This window comes from Eutrigla gurnardus (assembly GCF_963514095.1).
Source record: "Eutrigla gurnardus genome assembly, chromosome: 3".
NCBI classification, from domain to species: domain Eukaryota; kingdom Metazoa; phylum Chordata; class Actinopteri; order Perciformes; family Triglidae; genus Eutrigla; species Eutrigla gurnardus.
The window spans coordinates 29,290,373-29,306,855 of record NC_139917.1 but is presented as its reverse complement, the minus strand read 5'-3'; the positions used below and the strand labels follow the sequence as shown (position 1 = coordinate 29,306,855).

General features: G+C 41.5%; 2 protein-coding genes across 3 annotated transcripts; both read left to right on the top strand.

The window, feature by feature from the left end:
* The first annotated feature begins 859 nt into the window (after window positions 1-859).
* ears2 (glutamyl-tRNA synthetase 2, mitochondrial) lies at window positions 860-6,068 on the top strand. The gene is made up of 10 exons (XM_084002471.1): window positions 860-1,164; window positions 1,812-1,967; window positions 2,083-2,272; window positions 2,371-2,521; window positions 3,045-3,366; window positions 3,437-3,545; window positions 3,808-3,961; window positions 4,264-4,394; window positions 4,586-4,721; window positions 5,489-6,068. The coding sequence occupies exons 1-10, from the start codon at window positions 1,041-1,043 to the stop codon at window positions 5,582-5,584; spliced, it is 1,569 nt and encodes a 522-aa protein (XP_083858597.1). The 5' UTR covers window positions 860-1,040; the 3' UTR covers window positions 5,585-6,068.
* A 1,137-nt stretch (window positions 6,069-7,205) lies between these two features.
* Window positions 7,206-16,275, top strand: LOC311008652 (ADP-ribosylation factor-binding protein GGA2-like). 2 transcript variants are annotated; one of them, XM_084002442.1, is made up of 17 exons: window positions 7,206-7,364; window positions 8,082-8,166; window positions 8,456-8,531; window positions 9,073-9,171; window positions 9,743-9,866; window positions 9,965-10,065; window positions 10,139-10,219; window positions 10,312-10,449; window positions 11,250-11,469; window positions 11,931-12,015; window positions 12,067-12,110; window positions 12,199-12,266; window positions 12,349-12,461; window positions 12,798-12,937; window positions 13,482-13,651; window positions 14,250-14,360; window positions 15,104-16,275. In XM_084002442.1, exons 1-17 carry the CDS (start codon window positions 7,322-7,324, stop codon window positions 15,248-15,250), a joined length of 1,845 nt encoding a protein of 614 aa, XP_083858568.1. In that variant the 5' UTR covers window positions 7,206-7,321; the 3' UTR covers window positions 15,251-16,275. The 2 variants fall into 2 exon arrangements, with proteins under 2 accessions (XP_083858568.1, XP_083858567.1); XM_084002441.1 differs by having other exon boundaries at window positions 11,931-12,110.
* The last annotated feature ends 208 nt before the right edge of the window (window positions 16,276-16,483 follow it).

The following is a 16,483-nucleotide window of genomic DNA, read 5'->3' as shown; positions in this document are numbered from 1 at the left end:
AATAAGGGATGACCAAAACACACACACACACACACACACACAGAGAGAGAGAGAGAGAGAGAGAGAGAGAGAGAGAGAGAGAGAGAGAGAGAGAGAGAGAGAGAGAGAGAGAGAGAGAGAGAGAGAGAGAGAGAGAGAGATCAAGCTGAACAGGTTTGTAGATTGCATGTGACACAGAAAAAAGGGAAATCAGAATGATGAAAGTGATTCATTCAGGTTGAAGGGAAACTCACGCCAGCTATGAAACAGGAAAACGAATGCTGACCTGAATTTATTTATAAACTCAAATTTAGGTCAGGATTAATTTCTAGTTCAGTCAGAGGCCACCTGATGTATTATGAACTATATACAAATATTAAACAGATGTATGTCAATAATTAAGTTTAACCTTTTTTATTATTATTAAGATGAACTTAAGTGTCAATGCTGTGTTTACAGATTGAAGCCAGAAAAACAAATTAATCTGATTCAATTCCTCAAAAAAAAAAAAAGTTTAATGACACCAGATTCAGTCAGCCTTGCAAAATCATAAAAAAAAAAAAATAAAAAAAAAAACAGCCAGTAGAAATGTCCGTCATAGTGATCGATTTTTTAACTTTGAGTACATATTTGTCACTCAAGGTGATACTTTTACTTTATACTCTGAGTACATACCAGTACTTTTTCACTTTTACTTGAGTAAAGTAAGTGGAATCAGTACTTATTGAACACAACTATCTCTACTTTTACTCGAGTAAAGAATATTGACACTTCTGTATGATAATAAAGAACTTGAAACTATTGATTTCAATTGAAATTATATGTCCCTCCGCTAGGTGGCAGTGCGCTCTTTCCAGGACGCTCAAATCCTCTTCCGGTCGAATTCCGACGAAGAAGAAAATGCAGCGGATTCACGTTTGACCCAAACAAACGTCACGATACACGCGCGCGAGGGACAACTTTGTAACGTCTCAACTGAAATGCGGTTTCTCTCGCTGACGTAACCGTCTACGTAGCTGGGCTGCGAGCTAACGCTAGCTACGCGAATGTTAGCATAGAAAATGACGCCGTTGAGGTGTTTCCGGTGTCTGACAGCGGCCGGGAACAGGACGGTGAAGCTCCAGACGAGACGGTGCTCCGCGGCTCCGGGGGAAGTGCGGGTCCGGTTCGCGCCCAGTCCGACAGGTGAGGTCCTCGACCCGGACACGTTCGTGCTAATAGTCCCGTAAGGTCGTCCAGAGGGACGGACGGTGTCTCCTCCCAGCACCGGAGATCAGGCTGTCCGCAGGGATGGGAGTAGTATTCAAGTAGCAATACTACAGTGTAACATTGTTTTTAAAATATATACATTTTTGTATTATATATATATTTTATTATTTGTATTATTATTATTTAAATGTATGTATGTATTTTTTTTATTTATTTATATATTTTGTATTTTATATATATATTATTATTTTTATTTATTTATATATATATATATATATATATATATATATAGTCAGTCAATATGACAGAAAACATAGAATGAGAGCAGTAATGGCAGAAACAATTTGTAGAAATGGATTACTACAAAATATCACAGCAGCTGTGGATATAATATAATGAAAATAATAATACACTTAAAGTGCTGAAAGTAGACGTAATGCCACACAGACTGGCCTATTTCAGAAACATGTATATTTTGATTCTAGATTATAATTGTGTCCATCGTTGAAACGCTGGATCTGGTATCGGTGACAAAAGGGCCGATCTCTTCAATTAAATGATTTCTTTATACACAAGAATGGGATTTTGATTTCCTGTTGAAGTCAACCGGTTTGATGCTGCAGGTTTCTTACACCTCGGCGGCCTCCGAACTGCTCTCTACAATTACATCTTTGCCAAGAAGTATGGAGGCGCGTTCATCCTGCGACTGGAGGACACCGACCGGAGCAGGCTGGTGCCCGGAGCTGCAGAATCCATAGAGGACATGCTGGAGTGGGCTGGTAGGCAAGTCATGTGATCCATCGGGGTTCATGGATCAAACTTATCAGGATGCTTGGAGAAAAATTAGTGAATTATATCTTAATATTTTGTATCTGAGCTGACTTTCACCTGCAGGCGTACCTCCAGATGAGAGTCCTCGTCGAGGTGGGTCCGCGGGTCCATACCTGCAGTCTCAGAGACTGGACCTCTACAGACGGACGGCCCAGCGCCTCGTCGAGAGCCAGCACGCCTACTACTGTTTCTGCAGCTCTCAGAGGCTCGATCTGCTCAAAAAAGAGGCGTTAAGAACCGGACAGACGCCGAGGTGGCCGTTCATTTTCACCTCGACACATACTCCAGGATGGCTTTATTCAGATTCAAAGCATCAGCTGTCTCTCTCTCTCTCTCTCTCCCCCCCTCCAGGTATGATAACAGGTGTCGTCACCTTCGGGCCGAGCAGGTCCAGGAGAAACTGGCCCGGGAAGTACCGCACGTGATCAGGTTTCGTCTGGAAGCCGGCGTCGAGCCTTTTCAGGATCTGATCTTTGGACGGAATCATCACGAGGTGGCCCAGGTCAGATCGTTTCACTGTGGTTGACACTAAATCATCTATTTTAGGGGTGTGAGGACTGGGGATGCCATTATATAAGATTTTATTGCATATTGGGATTAAAAAAATCCCAATATGCATAAATTGATCCTGGTGAATTTTCATTATTGGAGTAATCGTCAATAACTTGAAATAGCTGTTTAGTTCGCTATCATGGTAGAGAAGTTAAAACTACCCCGAAATACAGAATGCAGCATTTAATAAACAAACCATTTCTTTTATTTATTCATTAATCTATGATTTCTTTATGCAGGGAGACTTTATGATTTAAGATTTCCTTGTTTGATTATTTTTTTCACTTAAATGGATGTTTGAGTGCTATTTGAAGTGTTGTGAGCATATTTTGATGATTATCGGCATAATATTGTGACTTGTCAGATCGTCCCATGACCTTTAACATGCATTTTGTTCAAATTTCACAGTTTTTTTGTTTTTGTTTCTAGAGAAACAAAACACTGACTGGTCTGAGCTTCTGTGGTGTTTTCAGGTGGAGGGCGACCCCGTGGTGATGAAAGCAGACGGTTTCCCCACCTATCACCTCGCTAACATCGTCGATGATCATTACATGAGGATCAGCCACGTGCTGCGGGGCTCCGAGTGGCTCATCTCCACCTCCAAACATCTCCTCATGTACCGGGCCCTCGGCTGGCAGCCGCCCACCTTCGGACATCTGCCCCTCCTGATGAACAAAGACGGCAGTAAGCTGTCCAAGAGGCAGGGCGACATCTTCATCCAACGCTTCCAGGGAGACGGAGTCCTGCCGGAGGCGCTGCTGGACATCACGACCCACTGCGGCTCTGGATTCAACAGTGAGTGATGGAAGAATAACGGGGGATTCATAAATAAATCATGCATGCTTCTAAATGACTTGCTTTGCAGCCAATCGTATCGGACGGAGGAAAGATGAGCTGATCTCCGAGTTCAACCCTTCGAAGATCACAACGCACTCTGCTCTGTTGGACCTGGAGAAGCTGCCAGAGTTCAACAGGTCAGTCACAGCTGGAAGCATTGGATTTATAGTGTATAAAATCATATTCAACGGTATTCGCCTCCACTATTATCTGTACTATCTATCTACTATCTATTTTGCAAGGCACTGTCAGTTAGCGCCGCCCAAGACGACTGATTGGTTTAAATAAATACCATAAGGACGATATCTACAGCCTCATGGGGATGCTTCCATGCTTCCCTTTCTCCCCCCCCCCTTTATAAAGGTCATAGTTCACATATAATCTCTCTCTGTGGGGCAGAATCCACCTCCAGCACCGTGTTGAGGATGAGGAGCAGTGTCGCTTGCTGATAAAAGATCTGCAGGTGCAGATCCGGCAGACCTGCACCGCAGAGATCCAGGACCAGGACGTTCTACGTGAGGATTACATCAGACGGGTGCTGCATCTTCGCAAGGTAACCATGGCGACATACTCATGAAAACATATATACCATCCTATCCATGAGTTTTATTTCTACTATTCAGGGACTACAGGTGGAAAATAAAGTAATTTGCTTCAACCTGGCATAATGCATCTTTTCTTGTTGTACAAGATTAATGTCTTATTGTTCGTCGTCACCGTCTTGAAATAAATAAAATTACAATTTTATATCGGTGAATACGTCATTTTGTCTCGTCCTACAGCCAATCAGATGTGACTCTTCCTCTTGTTCCTCCATGCTGTCAGACTGAAACTGTTCTCTTCCCGTCCCTGCAGGGTCACATATCCTCCCTGAAGGAGCTCCTAAGTCCCGCCTACTCTTACCTGTGGGTCCGTCCTTCCGTCTCCAGCCAGCAGGTGGCAGCAATCACTACAGAGGCGCCGCACATTTCTTCATTGGTGCTCAAGTATGCAATATTAATAACTCTCCAACTGCATCTCTTACTATACCGTACAGGATGATGAACGTGTGTGTGTGTGTGTGTGTGTGTGTGTGTGTGTGTGTGTGTGTGTGTGTGTGTGTGTGTGTGTGTGTGTGTGTGTGTGTGTGTGTGTGTGTGTGTGTGTGTGTGTGTGTGTGTGTGTGTGTGTTTTGCAGGTTAATAGCAGAGCGAGGGGAGGAGCTTGCGGTGGATGGACTCAGTAAAGATCTGAAGGCTCTGGCGAAGCAGGCTAAAGCCACCAAATACAGAGACGTGATGAAGCTGCTGCGTCTGGCTCTCAGCGGCCTGCAGGTACACGAAGGCATCGTTTTCATTTTCAAGACTGCTAAACTGTTCAAAGCAAGGTTTCCAGTCCACACGATATCTGTGTAGAATGATCGAAATGATATTGTTTCCAGCGTCGGACAGATGGACTCCAATCAAGAACTACTTTTAGGACCCGAGGTGGAACAACAACAAAAACAGCCTTTCAGAGTGTACTCAGGCCACGTTTATACATAGCAGGGTATTTAGAGAAACAAATATTTCCCCCCCTCCGTTTTCAAAAATAACATCGTTCAACAGGCATAAATCCACCGTTATAACTATACCAAACTATACCAGTGTAGGGAGAAGGATGAAGCCATGCAAGCCAATCAGAATCCTCAGAATCAACAACAACGAAGAACACGAGCGACTTCCTGTGACGCTTGAGAACCTAAAACCCCGTGGAAATATCTGCGTTTTCACTCTTCTTTTTTTTTTACAGCTGACTTGCAATTTTCATTTCTGTATTCTGTAGCTTCATATTATTCAAGCAAAAACCAACATTTTCTCGATGTAGTCATCAAAAATGACTCATGGATTCTTGCTTTTGTTTTATTTCTGTCCACGGCACGAGTAAAATAACAGTAATCCTCCCGTGACTCACTCACCACAGCAACCCTGCCGATATTCAGAGAGGAAACGCGGCAAAGAGGAAGTGGATTCTGATTGCTCTTCACAGAAGTCTGTTTTTCTTACCGTGTAGTTTGAGTGCGTAACTCCACTGACTGCGTGTTCTCTGTCTGAACCTGCAGCAAGGGCCCGGTGTAGCGGAGATGATGGTGTCTTTGGGGCCGGCAGAGATCAGCCATCGAATCCAGAAACTCGCTCTGCTGTCGGAGGCGAGTTGAAGACGTGGCCTGTATGTCGGCGTTTACATGAAACCACCAGGAATTCTGCCAAAGCAAACCGGGACATGTTACAAATGAACTGAAAACGATGTACATTATTATAAATGTTTTATCAAAGAGATTGTTCTCACGTGGTTTGACTCGGCTCTTTGAGATTTGACAGGACCAGGTGACACAGGAAGCCGGGGGCGGAAAGTACCACTTTATTTTTACGTTTCTAACGAACGACAACAGATGGATTAAGACTTCAGTCACAAGAAAGAAGAAAAAAACAGTCATGAATAACAAACATTTGAGCTTCAATCATGATATCAGGGACAATAAAATATATATAAAATATGTTTTCCTGCTGTTTGTCCTGCAATATGATTTTGTATTGAGAAATGGAAGCTTTGATTTGTTTATTTAGAAGTTCATATCACTGGTTGAGAGAAACTATTCAGATTATTGTTTTTGTATTTTAATCACTTATGGGAATGAATTTATGCAGCTATTTAAACATGTATTTTTTTTATTATTTATTAAACTCTTTGCTACTTTATAACTACTTCAGTATAATTTAGTAACAAGTCTTGTAGATTTTAGCCCACGTTTGACAGTTATAGTTATTTATTATATACTTTAGTTAAAGTCAGAGTAACACCTCAACCAGCTACTAGTGAAGTGATAAAAATTACATTTCTGTTCACACAACAGAGAACGACGACTCTTTCTAGCTTTGCTTGAGGCCGTGACAAACCAACGGTTGGGCAGATGTTATCCAAATTATAACTATTATATAATTGTTACTCTGTGACATCATCACTGTACGAAAGGCAAGATTCCAATGGAGGTGTTTCAAGCTGCTCAGCAGCAGTTTCTTTACATAAATTAAAAACTATAACGAAACAAGTGCTCTTGAAGTTGGTGGAAGTAAAAGTAATACCAACCTTAATCAGGCTACTTCAAACGCAGTAAAAGTATCGCTATCAGCGAAATTATCTTAAAGAATCATAAATAAAAGTTCTTATCCAGCAGAATGTCCTCATTAGGAGTTATATTATTCTGCAGTCATTTGATATAACCACTAGTTTGTGTTGGCAATTATTTTAATACTATTAAAAAAATATATCATATTGTATAAACTTGAAATCATGACGTGAGTAAATGTACTTCAAGTTTATCAAATGGAGTAAAAAAAGTACAACATTTTCATCTGAAATGTAGTGAAGAATAGAAGTAGCAGGAAAAAAATAATTATTCAAGTAAAGTACAAGTACCTCAAAATTGTACTAAAGGATACTACTTGAGCGAACGTAATTTCCACCATGACTGCCCAGTAATCGGGAGGGGTGTGTTGATTTAATTTAGTTGTTGTGTCAGGAGTGTGACTCTGCGTGAGTGTCACATGCCACCAGTGTTGCCAGGTCGGTCTTTTTTCCGTCTCAACTTGAAATCGTGAGCTGCTATTTTAAACTTGTTTTATCAACATTTAGCGTATTTTTTTTTAAATAAATATTCGTAAAGAGAAAATAACAAACACAAATGACAAAAATACTGACTCCAATTATTGATTAATTCGCTTGAGAAATAGCTGACGTGAGTTTGGTAGGGGAGGGGCTTACGTACCTGAAAAGCCACGGATCTGGCAACCCTGCATGCGTTCAGCCAGGCTGCAGGTTGACACCTCTCCCCCCCCAGAAAGACGCGCACAGCTCGGCCACCAAACATCTCTGGAGCCGCTGGAGACCGACGGCAATGGCGACCGGCGACAGCCAGGCAACGTTCGAGTCGTGGCTCAGTAAGTAAACGGGACGTTGACCAACGTTCGTTGCTCGTTTCCGTCGGCGTGTTTGTGTGTTTACTTACTTTTTTCTTTTTTTTTTACTGTCATCATCACATATCTGAACTAACTGACGTCACACCAACCGTCGGCTCGCGCCCTCACTTTAACGGCAATAATAGCGATAACATTCTTAATGTGTCTTTTTATTTTAACTTAAATTCCTTTCTCTTTTTTTGGTTGAAAAAGTGCTATTTTTGCAGAAAGTATCGGAACAGGAAGTTGGTTGGACAACGCGCGTGCATGACGGAGCGCTCGAGCGGCGTGTTGTGTCTGCGCTCCGCCTGTGCACGCGCATCGCCGCAGAACACGCGGATTAAAGATAGAGTTGTGTTGTTTGAGTGAAAGGAGGAGGCTATGCTTCAGAAACAAATCCTAATAAGTTAAAAACCCGGCGTTTGAACATAATTCTGAATAGAAAACAAGCATATCAAGCAAAATGGAAACATTTTAGGACATTTGAGACATAAAAAACAATGCATATATTCCACATTTCCACTTTTTATAGACTTAAAAAGTACCTCAACACACAGTACTTACAAGTCTCCACATCTTACAAGTATACGGAGTACAGTAGAAGTATTGTTTCCGTGTTTTTCTGTGTAGATCTGCCCTTCATTTTCACTTCCTCATTATGTAATTTCATAGATTTCCACGTGTTTGATCTAATTGCAGACCAGGCCACAGACCCAAACAATCAGGAGGACCGCTGGGACTGCATCCAGGGATTCTACCAGCTGGTCGACCAAGAGGCAGACGGGTAAACTGAATCAGTGCTCCTTACATAGTTCCATATATTTCAGGCTCTGGACGCCGAAGCTGAAGGCTTCAGGGGAGGCCGCTCGCTTCCAGAAGTTACTTCAACACAACCGTCGGCATTTGAGAAAGAGTTGCTTCACGTCCATCTTGAAATCACAGCTCTGTTGCAAGAGGAGGAAGTCTGTAGCACATTTGACCCTGTCACTATGGATGTGATGGAATGTATTACTGTGATGTTTCTTTTAGCTATACGTGAATAGTACTTAAATCTGAACTCTTTCCATTTCCAGGCCGGAGGTAGCCATTCGCCTTCTCGCTCATAAGATCCAGTCGCCACAGGAGAAAGAGTCTCTGCAGGCGCTCACTGTGAGTAATCAGATTACATTCACTACTTATAATACACTTTATGTGTATCTGTTGTTAAATATTCAGCGTATTCCTCTGTGAAGTTCCCAGAAGCAACAAGCTGCAAACATCATCTTCTCTTTTTCTATATTTTATTTAATGCAATTTTTTTCTGTGTTGTAAACGGCTATTTACCCAGCATCCTTAGAGGTACAGTGGGGAAACAAGAGTCTTTGTTCTCACCCCGGATGAGGGCGGTCCTGTGAAGAATATCTGTGACTAAATGTTGTGTCACATGACCATAATGGACATTTAAGGGTTTAATCTGCATTTTGAATCTGCTGTGACGGCACACATTAAAAGAGGGGGATCGATGGATCATGTGCTTCATGTCACGTGTCATTTAAAAGGTGGTTAACCAGAAAACGCGCCGCGATCAAGCTGCTGTTTCCCTTTTGTGTGTGTGTGTGTGTGTGTGTGTGTGTGTGTGTGTCGCTTTTGTGAATTAGATTTTTTCGCCCGTTGAAATAAAGCGTCCTCTGCTCTTCTTGGTGCTTTCCAGGTTCTCGAAGCGTGTATGAACAACTGTGGAAAGAGGTTTCACAACGAGGCCGCCAAGTTTCGCTTTCTCAATGAGCTCATCAAACTGTTAACGCCGAAGGTAACCGTGGCGACACAACGTGTGCTCAGTTCCCGTCACGTGACATAACGGCAGCGAGGACACAAATCTAAAATCAGAAGTGATGGATCTGCTCAGAGTTAATTGGCTAAATATCAATTAGACTTTACTGGCAATGCTTTGCCTGGGTGGATTTAACGAGGCCATAATAATATCATAATTCTTTAAATGATCCCATTTTTGTGTGTTTTATTACTGAGACTGTGTGTGTGTTACATTTAATTTTCAGTGTCATCGTGAATATAATGATCATCACATTTTATTTATAGAACGCTTTTAGAACTCAAGTTAAAAAAGACTTCCAGTTATATAAGAGAAAACATCTGAGAACTCCAGGATATAATCCAGGAGAACTCTCGGTTAAACAGCACCTTATTTGTTTATTAAATTATACAATTTCATACAAACATCTCTCTCAGTTGATTTTAAAGTACATCCACAAATATTGGAATAGAAAAGTCCATATGAATGTAATGATTGTTAGACCTATAAAAGGATGTCTAAGCTGCTGTCCTCCCTGACGTGACGGACCCGCCTGGTCTTCTCTCTGCAGTACTTCGGTGCGTGGACTCCTCAGAAGGTGAAGGACCGGGTGACGGAGGTCCTCTACGGCTGGACCCTTTGGCTGAAAGAGGAACCCAAGATCCAGGAAGCCTACAGCATGCTCAAGAAGCAAGGTCCGGATGCAGCAGATGCACCTCAGCTCCTGAGGGAATTATCCACGTTATATATCTGGACTCACCTTTTTTTATTATTATTATTATTATTATTTCAGGTATTGTGAAGAAAGATCCCAAACTGCCAGACAAACTTATAATGGCTCCTCCGACGCAAAGAAGCGCAGACTCTGTGTTCGACCAGGAGGACAAAGCTGCTGTGAGTGTTTGTGTTTAACAGCTGATGGAAACGTGGACTTCCATCCCACTAAACTGTGTTTCTGCATCATCAGCTGTTAGCCAGACTCCTGAAGAGTGCCCGTCCCGAGGACTTGGAGACCGCCAACAGGCTCATTAAAAACACCATCAGAGAGGTGAGCGGGTTGCAGAGTGGACATGCATGCAGTTTTTTATTAGATTTTTATAATAATTGATGTTAATTTGATTGTGTTTTGTTGTGTTTTAGGAGCAGGAGAAGGCAGAGAAAGTGTCGAAGCGTGAATCCACTCTGAAGGAGGTGGAGAGCAGCAGCGGACGTCTCCGAGAGCTGCTGGACCAGAACGCCGTCGCCGGAGCCTCCATGCAGCCCGGCGACGACGTCAAGGTGGGTTTCCTGTCAAACACATGAAGCTGAGGTTCTACCGCCCTCTACTGGCTAGTTGTGTTCCTGTCAGTGTGTGGAAATGTAATCAGCAAACACTGATTTGTTGACTTTCTGGAGGGGTTTAGACTTTTAAATGTTGTTAATGCTGTTTGAACAACAGTGATGTGTAAACTTAGACGTCTTCCACTTTTCAAACAAACAAAAAAATAATGTTTACACGATGTTTTGGATTAGATTTTTCCAATATTTCATGTTTTTTTAGTGTTTTTGAAATAAGCAGCAGACCTGGTTAAATAAATAACGGTTTAAAGTCAGGTAGTTGTTCTTTATCCACATCGTCTACGTGAATCTGGTTTAATGCGACGTATTTCTTCTCTTTTAATACAACTGATAATGAATCTATTAATACAACAGAGAGATGAATGTTTTTGCTTCATATCATCCACAAACACTAAGCGGAAGGCAAGAACGTTCTATTTGAGCACAACTAACCTCCAGATGTTTGTTCAGTAGAGGTGAATGTAGGGATGTCCGATCTCTTTTTTTAGCTTCCGATCCGATCCCGATATTTCCTGATACCGATTTTCCGATGTCACTTTTTGTGTTTGCAAACCGCATTTAATTTCGTGTACATTAAGAAGACTCGGCGACTCACTCGTTATTTTAAAATGATGCCAAACTGCAGACATTTTTTTAACTAGCTGGCCGATCCCAATCCACCTTAAAATCCCAGTATCGGGGTATCGGATCGGACATCCCTAGGTAAATGTGTTTGATTCCCTCCGTCTCGCCCGCTGCAGGCCCTGTACGAGCGCTGCGACCGGCTGAGGCCGAGCTTGTTCCGCCTGGCGAGCGACACCATGGACGACGACGCCGCTCTGGCACAGATCCTGGCGGCCAACGACGAGCTGACGCTGGTGGTGAACGCCTACAAGGAGCGAGTCGGGACGAGGGAGTGCAACGGCGGGAGAGAAAGAAGTAGAAGCGAGGAAGAGAGGGAGGGAAATAATAATAATAATGGTAGGTGGTTTTTAAATGACATCCAGGTTGTGTCTCTCCTTTATTCAGATCATTTGAGGAGAGACAAGAAAACACATATATATGTATGTTTTTAGAGAAATTAGCCGTCCTTTCCTCTGGAGTGTGATCATGTGACTGAATAGAAATGAGGATAAATAACGTGTTTCTTGCAGAGAGACAGACTCGACTCTCTGACTTTACTTCTAATAAAAGTTTCCGGGGGAATAGATCATGAGAGGACAGATTTCTAATCATCCTTTTTGTTGTTCAGACCTACAATTAGATGTTTGACTAGACGGTGAATCAGAAATCAAATGTTAAAACCGTGATGTTGAGATGCATCCGATCAGGCCGACGAGCAGAAATCCGACTTTTGGGACGAGAGCGACTCTGGATTTCCCCGTTGTGTTCGCGTCCCGCTCCCTGCTGCTCATGTTTGATCCCGTTTCTCGTCCCCTTAGCTCCGACGAGCCCCAGAGAGATTAAAAGCTACCACCTCATCGACCTGTCGGCACTGGACTCTCCGCGGACGCACAGAAAAGCTGAATCACCGGCGGCCTTTGAGCTCTCCTCGCCCCTGTTTCCATCTCATCTGGAGAGCAGCTTCCACACAGCGGCTGAACAGCACTTCAGTGAATTAGGTGGGAGCCTGCTTTCGGACCTATTTGTAGTTTCATGCTCTCGCTCAGCGATGAGTCATCATGTAACGTTCTGTCCCTGTGATTACAGAGTTAGATAATCGGCTCTCCAAACAGACTCCGGAGACCTCCAGGTCGTATTATGAGGACCTGCTGCAGGTGAGGCTGGACCGTTTAACGAGAACGGGTTTAAAGGTGGATTTATTTCTGGGAGATGCTTCACCAGTTTATCTCCTTTTAGCTGAACGGAGACGTCCGGGTGAAGAACGGCGAGCCCAGCGGAGGGAGGGACGTTCTGCTGAGAGCGCGTGGATGTGGAGGGAACGCTGCTACGTCCAACGGCACTCATGTTTGGTAGGATTTAACTGTAGAGCACCGTTCATGCACAACACGAGGCAATTTAAAGTGCAAATCTGTTTAGATTTAAATTAGAATAAAAACAGTAAAACTAGCAGGAAGTGGATACATTTATGAGAGGAGCTGCAGTAAACTATACTGTATTTACATGGACTGTCAACTTGGATCATAAAAGTTTACTGTTCACTTGATACTCGGATATATCCTCCATGTTATTTATGTTTTATGTGTTTTGTGCTTATTTGGTCGTGTTCATGTTTCTTTAATGTGTTGTTTCCTGATAGGAACACGCAGAATATTGTTTTATTATTTCTAAAAGTCAACTTCCATCAGGTCCTCCAGTCCCCCTCAGCGGAGTCCCGGTGAGTCGGGATGGCCGTCCGAGACGTCTGGATGTCCGGGGAAGGAGGAACGCTCGTTTACATCACAGCTCCTGGAGAACGTCTTCGTTCCAATAGAGAGCATCAAACCCAGTATGTTCGTGTACGGACAAACCGCTCCTCTGTGTTCATTGGCTGCCGGGTGTCCTGACTCATCATGTAGTAGTATTTAGTAGTATACAGTATATTTGTGTAGGTTTATAGAGACTTTATTGAATTCCCTCCCTTTTGGTAAAATATATTGTGAAGGGAAAATAGTGATTTAATGTGACTTTTTTACTTTGAATAATAGGTCGAATTATGAATATTTGAGGTGCTATAAGAATACTTTACTCAATAAGTCCAGAATGATATTGATGGATTAATCTTCAAGACATCTCGGACTCTATATATATATATATATATATATATATATATATATATATATATATATATATATATTCCTTATTTTATTTTTCATTACGTATTATTACTATTATTACTGTTGTAATTAATTACTGTACATTTTATACATATTACTTAAAACAAACTAGGTCCACATACATCCATATTTACATGCCATACATGCTTCACTGGTATATTATGTTATATTTATCTTCTTTTCTCAGTATTTGACTAGATTTCCTGTTTCCTGTAGGCGACCTTGAGCCGATCACGTTGTACGATCGGGGCGGCGTCCGCGTCTCCCTCCACTTCGCCAAAGACTCTCCGCCGGGTCATCCAGGGGTCGCCGTGGTGGTCGTCTCCACGGTGAACACGTCGGCCCTCCACGTGAACGACGTCGTGGTTCAAGCTGCTGTTCCCAAGGTGAATCTCTCACACCGTGAAGCCGGCTGATGCTTATTTATTATTTATTTATGCTCAAAGAATCAGATGTTTCGATGGTCTGACCTCCTGGATCACTCTGCTGGTCTTGATGTTTCGATGGTCTGACCTCCTGTATCACTCTGCTGGTCTTGATGTTTCGATGGTCTGACCTCCTGGATCACTCTGCTGGTCTTCTTGGCCCTGAAGCTTCTCACAAACAACCGCTTGAAAAGAATGATTTTTGGCAGCTTTTACAGCTTCCTCTTCGTCGTCTGCAGTTTTTACAAAAATGCAGTTGGATCACATAAAACCAGTACGGGCCTTGCTTCAGAGGCTCCCTGTCTGTTTCACTTAATGCTTGTTTTAAGGGTTTGAATAGCAGAACTCTCTTGACCTTTTGTGGTTCTCTCTGAAACGATGATTCATATTAAAAACACAGCGTCACATTAAAAGTTAAAAAGTTAGACATTTATTTGCCGTGTGAAACATTTTCATTTTTACATTTTCTTTATTCTTAATCATCATTCAGTGATTTTGAAGCTGTTCTCTATGAATGAGTATCCGGTTTAAGTGTCATTACCTCATTCCTTCCCTGCAGACCATGTTGGTGAAGCTCCAGCCGGCCTCGGGGACACGGCTGCCTCCTTACAACCCTCTGCTGCCTCCGCCTGCCGTCTCCCAGGTCCTCCTGCTGGCCAATCCTCACCATGTGAGTTTGAGGAGCTTAAGGAATGTACATATCAGTGGCTTCACCGTTATACTTATAGTACTTATATCACAACTCAAAACCCACCTCTTCAAAAAACCACCTGACTCCCACACCTGATCTGTCAAACCCTGAAGTGTTGTATTTGTACTTCTCTGAATCTTTTCCACTTATGAGTATTTTAGTTTTTGTATTATATATTTGTATTTGTCCAGCATCTCATGTTAGGTGTCTTTGAGTACCCAGAAATTATGAGAATCATTACATTTTGTCGTGTACTTCAAGATTGCATTCAAGTTAAGTACAAAAATTAGGTTATACTTACTTGCCAAAAGTACAAGTATTCATTATGCAGAATGGCAAAGTTCAGAATATTATATTACTGGATTACAAAGTCACAGGATAGAATGTTCTAAATGGTATTTAAAAAGCTGCAGTCCATCATAAGAAGTCATAGTATGTCATTTAAAAAATCAGTCCTAGTAGAGGATGTCATAAACATGGCATACTACACTATTATAATAATAATAATAAATGTATTTATAAACTGCTTTCCATCAAAGTGCTGTACAACAAGAAGATTAAATAAATACATTAAAAACAGTTCAATAAAAATAAAGTTCAGAAAAAACATTCACAGTTAAATTACAATTATTAAAAAAAAATTAAAAAATTAAAAATGTCACGTAGTATTACGTACAAAAGTCGTACATAATATTCAGAGTATAAACATGTTGTGTTTTCAGCGGCGAGGTCGTCTTCGCTGCAAGCTGGCGCTGACGCACGGAGGCCGGCGGATCAACGAGACCCGAGAGATCGACGACTTCCCCGATTGGACCGCGTTGATCGGCCAATCAGAAACCTCGGAGGACCGAACTCAACTCTGGACCTGAAATCTAGATTCTCAAAGTAAAGCGAAGAAATCCTCACGAGGTAAACGAACAAATATCAAGTCTGCGTTTTCGGATGCGGTGATGATGACATAATTTCAGAAAGATTTATTTTTATTGCTCTAGAAAAGGTGAGTAAACTCTAGATCACACGTAAACATGATCAACAGCTCCGTTGGGTTCGGGTTCATCCCTGAATCAGGTTTCTTCTGCTGTTTCTGCTGGGAAAGTTTCATCATCGTTTTGTTCAGCGTTGCCATGGAAACGGCTATTTATTTGCTTTTGTGCCAAAAAAAAAAAAGTAGTATTTATTTCAAGAATGAGGTTGTCTTAAGGAATGAATGTGTGAGAAACCTGTAAAAGAAAAAAAAAAGTATTTTGTATTTGCGGATAATTTGCTGTGCTAAACTGCAAAAACTGAAACATGTAAAAGTAGTAGTTTTAAATTTAAAACACAAAGGTATCGATAATTCCCCTTAAATGAATTAACGAGTAGAAAGTACAGATATTTGTTGGGAGTAAAGGTTAAAAAAAAATAACTACTCAAGTAAAGATACCTGAGACTTTTATTGTGAAAAACAAACAGGAAGCCACTTCCTCCAATACATGATATCATGTAAAAACTGAAAATGCAACCAGTATTAAAACAGAAGCATATTAATGTTTTATTTTGGTTGTGAAGATGATTTTCTGATAAGTTTTTGTTTGTTTTCTTAACTTTTTAACTTCTCTCAGCCGAGCGGGTTTTTGTTTTGACCACAAGGTTCGGGTTCGATTCCCCGACACAAAACTGCTCCTAAATGCTGAGGATGGGGTTTCAGGTTCATTTTATATCAGCGGTATTTTCTGATCAGCTGTTTTATACTCTGTATTTTTGTATTTTATTTTTGTTTGCATGTAAAGTTTGGCAGAGAGACTTTTGGACGACTTAAAGCCGATGTAAATGTTTGTTTTAATGCGTGTCTGCCTGTTGTGTGTCAGTCCAACAGCGTTTTGTCATCAATAAATACAGTCGTAACCGTTGACAACGAAGCTCAGCTTCTCTGTCTCAACATCACCATGACGTCTAAACTCATACATTTCTTAATAATGTATAACAGAATATAACAGATTGTTGATTCATCCAGCTACTTTTTTCTACGTGCTATACTTTTTTTTTTTACTTTTTTTTACATTTTATTCTTTTTTCTTTTTTTTTTCAACATGCTATATTACTTTTTTCTGACATGCTATGCT

Excerpts from the sequence above, each read along its gene's own strand:
- ears2 (XM_084002471.1), top strand. The coding sequence starts at position 1,041 with ATGACGCCGTTGAGGTGTTTCCGGTGTCTGACAGCGGCCGGGAACAGG. Across the intron at positions 1,968-2,082 it reads GGACATGCTGGAGTGGGCTG|GCGTACCTCCAGATGAGAGT; the intron begins GTAGGCAAGTCA and ends TTTCACCTGCAG. Across the intron at positions 4,722-5,488 it reads TGGCTCTCAGCGGCCTGCAG|CAAGGGCCCGGTGTAGCGGA; the intron begins GTACACGAAGGC and ends CTGAACCTGCAG.
- LOC311008652 (XM_084002441.1), top strand. The coding sequence starts at position 7,322 with ATGGCGACCGGCGACAGCCAGGCAACGTTCGAGTCGTGGCTCA. Across the intron at positions 10,450-11,249 it reads AGCCCGGCGACGACGTCAAG|GCCCTGTACGAGCGCTGCGA; the intron begins GTGGGTTTCCTG and ends CGCCCGCTGCAG. Across the intron at positions 12,462-12,797 it reads TCCAACGGCACTCATGTTTG|GTCCTCCAGTCCCCCTCAGC; the intron begins GTAGGATTTAAC and ends AACTTCCATCAG.